Source organism: Onychostoma macrolepis, chromosome 22 (assembly GCF_012432095.1).
Source record: "Onychostoma macrolepis isolate SWU-2019 chromosome 22, ASM1243209v1, whole genome shotgun sequence".
In the NCBI taxonomy this organism is placed as follows: domain Eukaryota; kingdom Metazoa; phylum Chordata; class Actinopteri; order Cypriniformes; family Cyprinidae; genus Onychostoma; species Onychostoma macrolepis.
In genome coordinates this window covers 18,827,263-18,835,353 of record NC_081176.1, presented here as the reverse complement: position 1 = coordinate 18,835,353, position 8,091 = coordinate 18,827,263, and the positions used below count along the sequence as shown (strand labels likewise).

General features: G+C 36.2%; 1 protein-coding gene across 6 annotated transcripts in view; it reads left to right on the top strand.

Moving 5' to 3' along the window:
• The first annotated feature begins 895 nt into the window (after nt 1-895).
• nfia (nuclear factor I/A) overlaps nt 896-8,091 on the top strand; it is a 191,692-nt gene continuing 184,496 nt past the window's right edge. For 2 of the 6 annotated variants that reach the window (XR_009268314.1, XR_009268313.1), the window contains exons 1-2: nt 896-952; nt 1,961-3,143. Coding sequence is in view for 1 of the 6 variants with exons in the window: in XM_058760168.1 (XP_058616151.1) it covers nt 3,048-3,143 (96 nt within the window). In the remaining 5 variants the exon portion in view is untranslated. Of the gene's footprint in view, nt 953-1,960; nt 3,144-8,091 lie in introns of those variants that run through there. The other 4 variants (XR_009268317.1, XM_058760168.1, XR_009268312.1 and 1 more) reach the window with 3 other exon arrangements.

Sequence of the window (8,091 nt, the reverse complement as noted above, 5' to 3'; positions counted from 1 at the left end):
ACTTAATATGAACTTCGCACCTTTCGTAAATGAAAACAAATGTTTCAGGATTTCATAAACAAATATATAACTCAAAATGTTTTTTCCCCCCTTATTCCTTTCTAAAATGTATTATTCAAACCCTTAATTCCTTGTCACGGTTATTCCAGAGTTTCACCTCTTTAACACATACACATCTATTTGTTTTTATTTGTCGTATCAGCAATTTGAAAACTGTTAGCAACGTCAGTGTAGAGTGGTTTCACGAGCATGTCATTCATGGTTTGCATGCTTCCAGCTGGTGTTTTCTGAATTTGCCACAAAACAGATCTTCATTTCGGCACTTGTACGCTATAGATCTATACCTTGTAAATTTAAGACCTGCCTTTGATCTGCTAAGTTTCTAGTAATATAGAATAACTGGATGTGAATGTTTGGGCATTGCTAGGTGGCAGAGTATTTTTCCATTGCTAAAACTTGTGCCAGATAAAAGAACAAAAGTAAAACAGATGTAGACAATCATGTTTTGGAGAGTTTGAAGTAAAGACGATGCCATACATGCACATGTGGCTACTTTTTTGATTTTTCACATTGATTGAAATAGACTTTCTAACCACTATATGAATGAAGCAGGATTAGACAAGTCTTAAATCAGAAAAAAAAAAAAAACTTTTCTGCAAACTTCTGTATTTAATTTTTTTTTATTGTATTGAGACTAAGTCTTTAAAAATCTAATATTTATGGCTTATGATAGAGATATCAGTCATTAGAATGTGTAAACACTTTATTTTTGTGTAAATGCATATTGTCATCGATGCTTATCCACAGTGTTTGATATACACTGTTTATTGAACCTACTTGAATACAGTTTTTTTGTTTTGTTTTGTTTTGTTTTGTTTTTAATTTATAGGGAACAGGAGCCTGCTATATATTCAAGTATATTATTTTCCTCATCAGGAGAAAGCTTATTAAGGTAAGATTATACTATAAAATGTCACAAAGTGTTGCATGTGAAACTTGAGAGCAAGTTTAATCAAAGCAGGTCAGATAAGTGCAAGAGTGCCTTCTACTGGGCAACAGAGGAACGTGAGCTTGATACCGACAATTATCATGTGTTCGTTTTGTCTAAATTATTTGTGTGCACATAAGAGAAGGTGTCAATTTTATCTCCATAATTCTTTTAAAAATCATTCTAAAAGATGAGTTTTGAATATGAATTCTAAAAAATGCTAAATCTAGTCAAATCTTTATTTTCTGTAAATTATTAGTTATTAAGACTACATTAAAAAGAATGTATTTATATATGTTTATTACTCTAACAGGTTTGATCCAGAGCTCAACACACTCTTCATTTAAATGCATGTCTCCTCATTTATATGCAGTTTGGATCCACAAAACTGTTCAGAAGCAATACCACTTAAACAGACAGCATTGTTGAAATGATTACCCCCAAGCTTTCATAGTGAGAGGGCTGTAATTGCATTCCTGTGCAATGTTAGCCCATTCTTTGGCTGTGTGTGGACCCTGATGACCTGTGAGATGTATATAGTAAACAGTGCTTGCTGGCCGTATGGCACGGCTCCCAATCAGGGCTAGTGTCCAGACCCCTGCCGTTCTGTTCGCAAGATTATCTGTCGTCATTTCTCACCAAGCCCGGCATTACTGCGGCGGACCACAAGTTTTATTTTGAGTCAGAAAGTCAACTTAAAATAGAAGAACGTACAATTAAATGTATAATTATAATAGTAAAAAATTTAAATAAAGCTAAATTTCTAAAAAAAAAGAAGATATTTTATTAATATTGCTAATTAAGTTAGTAAATTGTTGAATTTGATAAATGTTAAGGACATTTTGAGTAGTTGCATTTATTTTTTTGGTTAAAACTTAAGAAATTTTAAAGAGGTGTGTTTTTAGCATATAATTCCAATAAGTCGACTGACTGAAAATTTGATCACCATTCTTTTTTTTGATCTGCTCATAGGTTTGCCGCTCACTTTTGCGATTAGTGACTCAGACCTTCAGATAAGGGTTACCTGTGGTGCTCCACTTCTGCTTTCCCAACAATGTTCCCAATATCTCCAGCTAAATCACATTCCTCCGCCATCGTCACAATGGGAGAACTGTTTGATGGTTAGTCTCTCCCTCTCTCGCCCATATCTCAGGTATTCCCCTTACTTAGGAACCTGAAGCACCCAGACCTCTCGTACCCTCTGTCGCTATATCACTTTTGAGCTTAGGAGAAAAAAAAAACGCATTTCATTTATATATATATATAACATAAAGTAAAAAATAACGTGAATTAAGAAAAAGAAAGAGTGTTTTATTGTAAAAAATAAGTACTATAGAAACTCACAGAGGTCGGGACTTGCCGTAAATGATATTGAGATGGCCAGTGCCTCAACTTTGTTAATAATTTAAAGTAATATCAACATCGTAAAAGCAGAACTGTCAATAGGCGTAAAAAATATTTTTGTTGGTGCGCTCTACGATTCGGAAACAAATTTGCCCCCAAAAAAGAAACCTTTTCCGGCTCAGGGGGATGAAGTCCAAAACAAAACATTGCATGATAGTCTTTAAGTAGTTCCATCTGTCCAGCAGAATTTCAGGCTAATAGCCTGTGGCGCATCAGTCCGTTCCCTTAACTCCCGCAACCTGACTCTGTCCTATTAAATCTCTCCACTCCTCCAAAAAAAAACTAAACAAGTGAATGAAGGAGAAAAACATCTTGAGCAGACCTAAGTCAACTAAATTGTGATAGTGATGATGATGGCGGTGGTGATGATGAAGCGCGAGCCCTAATTAAGGAGAAAAAAGGACCTCGGGCACTCAGTGATGTGGAAAAAAAGGGCTCATCATTGTGGTGTATTTTTTTAAGGACAGCTCGCTCTGTGAGCAGATGACTGCCGCTCACCTTGCCACGGGGTCTGCGTGAGATTGGTTCATTGTCAAGGATTTTTTTTTTACCCATGATTCCATATGGTATGGAGTGGGCTACATGTTGCCCAACATGCCAGTGCAAATGTTTTCTCAATTAGGTGTCTTATCTCCGGTGAGTGCACTAGCATCAGATGAAGCTTGCTGACAGCGTAATGGCAGCTAAAACCTCGGAAGGCTCCATCAAATGGCAGCTCTGCTACGACATCTCGGCCAGGACTTGGTGGATGGTAAGTTGGCAGCGAATGAACCTTTTTTTCTTCTTCTTGTTCTTCTTTTACCTTTTTTTTTTTTTTTTTTTTAGGTAAAACTTCCCTCCATTTTTTCTTTCCAATGCACACGCAACACATTTAGTTGTTTTGAAACTCCGCTCTCTTCAGTTTTACGTCCAGTTGGTGGAAATTAGTTTTTTTTTATTGTAGTTTCGTTCCACTTAATAGCTCCTCTGTGGGTCCTGTCACAGTTGTCTTCTTTGTTTGCTCTTTAATGTACTCCTCTTTTATTGTCCAAGATGTCAAAGAACAATTAACTTTTTTTTTTTTCTTTAAAAACATCCACGTGGAAACAAAAGCTCTTTTGTCACTTTACGCATTTCTCATTCATTCATTACTTTTCTGCTGTCAGTCCGTATCCGTAAACGAAATGTCCCATATGTGTGTGTGCTTCTCTTCGCAAAGTCTTCCAAAGTTTTGCGCAGGAGTCCAAAGAAGGAAAAACAGGATAGATTCTTCGCATCGATTCTTTTAATCCCTTGTTTACACTGAGGTTTTGTGGTCCACGCGCGGTCGCTCGGTGCTCCGCTCCTCGGCTATGACACTCCGTCGCTGCAATTAAAGCATGGAGAGGAGAAGAAGAAAAAAAAACTCCACAAAGTGTTCTGGGACAAGACGGACTCTGTGCCGGGCAGATTAACTTGCTTGTTGTGGTCAGTGAGGCCAGACAACCTTTGACATAACTGTCGCTCCACTAGAAATGAGGAGAGGTGAAAGTGGGAGAGGGGAAAAAAGACCGGTTTGTAGATCGCAGCGAGATGAGGAGGGGTAGGGATTCACAATAGTCTATTGTGGCCGGCAGTTACAAATGAGCCGGGTACATGAAAGGCTTTCCAGAGCGTCCTGGGTTCATTAGGCATTGATTCATTAGCCCGGCTTGAACTTAAACAGCATTATTGCCTTCATTATTATAATTGCGATTTTTTTTTAACAAAGCTGCATGGTGTCCGAAAGAACTTTTTGTTGTTGTTGTTGTTGTTGCACACACTCCTTAAATACAAGGTAGTTGTGTCGTTCTGGGACAGTAACTTATTATTTTCCCAGTTAGGGGAGCATAAACTTTAGATGTCGGATTGTGTCTCCCCCCTTCCACTTTTCCCCTCTAACCCGGGTCACACAAGCTTGTCTCTCTGTGTGACACTGCTGTGGAAAGTTGGTGAGAGAGAAACTGGAGTCTTTTTTTTACCGGCTTTATGGGAAACTACTTGAGCGCCAAGATTAGAGGAAGAGAAATGTTAGATTCTGGTGTCTGTGTGAAGGGCTTAATGGGATCGGTGCATTTTCTGTGAAGTTGAGGGTGGTAATGTGTATGAATTCTTCTCTGCAATACACACTGTGGGAATGTGAGCTTGGGGACTTTTTTTCCCTTTAAGTTTTTATTTAATTCGATTTAAATTCATTCTAATTTTGGAATTTTTTGAAATTTAGATTGTTGTTAGTAGTTCCATTTTGTGTTTATTTTATATATTTATTTTTTTAAATGTTGATCGTAAATTGCACTTTCTGTAATATCTTATTCATTTGGATTGCAAAGATAACGGAGAAAATAGATGCATGATTTTTTAACCCACTCCTGTTGTGCTGATGTTTTCTAACTTAACATTTTAAAATTAATTTGTTACTGTGAAATCTCAATATACTAGTCTTTTAAAACCTTAATGCTAATATTTAAGTATATTAGAATATTAGCATTTTTGTCTCTCTTTAGATAAAATGATTTAATATGATTTGAAATTCAGAAATCATATTTTAAATGTAAATATAATTATGGTTTTGCTTGAAATGTAATTTTAATATTTGAAATATAGGTTAGAGTTATAGTTAGTTATAGTACAAATGCTTTTTGTAATGCAACATGTGGCCATGTTTGGATCAGAAGATTTTGCATGCATTTGTACTCTGTGCATTATATTTCAACACATAGATCAAAAGTTTTGAATGTAACAAATTTGTGCAAAAAAAACAAAATTAAATGGTATAACATAGAACTTAACATTAGTGTTTTTTCCCCCACTTACCCTGTTTTTTCTGTGCATAAAAATCTCCTGCTGATCTGATTTTAATTTGATAAAATAAATGCTTGGTTTGGGAATTAATTTTGTCCTTAGATTACATGGTGGTTTTATATATTTTGAATTATAAAGGTATTATATAAAAAAGGAAGTGAACAAACAATATTATTCTAGTATTATTACAGTATTATTCTCTCTATGGTAGCTTCTGTAAGGTCTTTTTTTTTTATTTCAAAGTGAATTGTAGAAACTCAGCCAACCTTTTCTTTGCCCATTCCTGCTTTTTCAATGCCTGAAACATCCAAACAACAAATATGCCGCTGTTTACTTTTATTCTAAAATGTGAGCTTTTATTAAAATCCCAAGTTCACATAGCTTTATAACTGTGCGTAGTGTAATCTTTCAGTTCTTTGCTGTTGTCAGATCATGTTTTGTTTTTCAGTGGCAGTTACTCGTAAAATTAGGATAATTTAAAAGTAGCAAGACTGACATCCTCAAAGAAAAATAAGAAAGTAATCATCCATATCCATTATAAAGCTTATTTAATTGCATGTAGATGTTGTTTTACATTACCTGCTGCAATTAACACCATTTGTACTCCTGAGGTGCTTTCACTTTTGGGGCAGACCAGATCGGGAGTGATGTCCACTCACTAGTGCGCTAATGCTGCAATGATGGGATCCCTTACCACCTGAGGGGCTAATGGGATTTTACCCTCTGTACAATTGGCACTTCTCTAATCCGCTTGTCAGTGAGCAGACACCCCCGAGAGGCACAAAATTTGAGGGCGAGAGTCGAAGGGAATAGGTTGAGGGCATAAAATCATTATATGATCGCTGCTGTCAGGGTCCACTGGTGTACACCGCCCGCAGCGTTAACGTCACCGATCAAATTAGGTTAAAAGAGAGACAAAAACACCATCCTCCGTGTTAATTCTCTTCACACGTGCCGTTTAAATACGTTTAACTTTTGAGGAGAACCTTATAATTATAACGTGATATAATTGCGTCCAGCGTGTTAATTAAAGTCTTAAGGCGACCTTGAGCGTATGTAATGGAAAATGAATTATTCATGATTTTGCGATTATTTCTTTTATTGGATTCAGATTATTAGAACTTTTTATAGAGATGAGAAATTATGTTTGATTGCTTGCGCCCTTCATTTATTTATTAATAAATCAAATACTGATAAATCATTGAACACACTCTGCTAGCACAGTTTAATTGTGTATATATTTATATGTAGTAATAGAAACGTTCTTACGTTTTATAATGATTAACCACCATGCAGTGAAATAAGCAAAATGTCCTGTAGTTTATTAAAACAACTCACAACTGGAGTTTTATTAGGACTTTTGTTATAAAAGTAGTTCTACTTTTAGGTTGGGTTTTATTATTACACACACTTTATGATGCAACAAGCGCAAAGACCACATGACAAATCTATTGTGACATTTTGTTTTACACAATGTCCCATTTTTGCCGCCTGTTGTCTGGGTAGTGTGTGTCACGTCGGAGTGGAAGATGTTTCTAATTTGGCCTCCACCATGGACTACGGAGAAATGATTAGAGTGGAGGAAATTGGAGGATTAAAATTGTCTGCTTGAACTTCCTGAGCACCGCATGCTCTCTCGGTGTCTCTGCTCTGGGACTTCCAGGCCGAGCCCTGAAGCGAGGGAGCAGCTTCTCTATCCCACTCACTCAGACCTCCAGAGCTGGGCTAGTGCTCAGGGCACACACTGAGCGTACAGTGACTCTCAATCTGTTAATGTGCTCCGCGTTACCAGCCCTGAATGACTCACCACCCACCTGATGGAGTCGGAATTAATTTGTCAATGGGTGACAGAGCAGCACCTTTAAAAGAGCAATTTAGAACTATATATATATATATATATATATATATATATATACACACATACACACACACGTATATATAAACTTTTATTTTTTTTTACTTGCGTTATGAAGTCGTTTCTAACTTTTAGAGACATTCTGCTTGACTTAAGCAAAGTCTCTAATATCCGTTCATATGTTTAATGTCTTTTGTAGAAAATGTGCCCGAGGGTGTCTTTGCCTCTTTTGTAATGTGATGTATATCTGCTTCATGAGCCTAGTGTTTGATGCCCAGTTCCAAGAGCTCATTTTGTTACTTGTTTTTATCTTCTGATTATATTTATGTATATATATCTCCACCGTCCCCTCCCCATATTAAAACTGCCAGAAGCTGTGAAATGCATGTTCGAATAAATTAATGCAGTGATGGGCTCTGAGAATATTGACAGGTGAATTTTAGCATTCTCTGAAGCTCGCACTTGGCACGCGATTGTTTTGTTGGCGTTCCATCAAGAGATGCGAAGAAACGAGGATCAGATTTGGACGTGGCTCTGTGTCAAAAAAAAAAAAGGAAAAAGGAAAAAGAAAACAACAGAGGAAGTAAAGGAAGCTGAATTTGGAGTCAGTTCAAGATATTAACTGAGAAGCCTTTGTGTCTTATCAAATATGCTGGACAGTTTTGCAGTGTTTTTCAAAAATAGGTGCTTCATGTTGGATTCTCACTGTTGTTGTTTTTCAGAGCGACGTACTTTCTCATGAAAGTTTTTGAAGAAATTACATCAATGACTATTCTTGGAAGCGGATTTAATTGTACCCTTATATATGTATATATATATATATATATATATATATATATATATATATATATATATATATATGTGTGTGTGACCCTGGACCACAAAACCAGTCTTAAGTCGCTAGGGTATATTTGTAGCAATAGCCAAAAATACATTGTATGGGTCAAAATGATCAATTTTTCTTTTATGCCAAAAATCATATTCCATGAAGATATTTTGTAAATTTCTTACCGTAAATGTATCAAAACTTAATTTTTGATTAGTA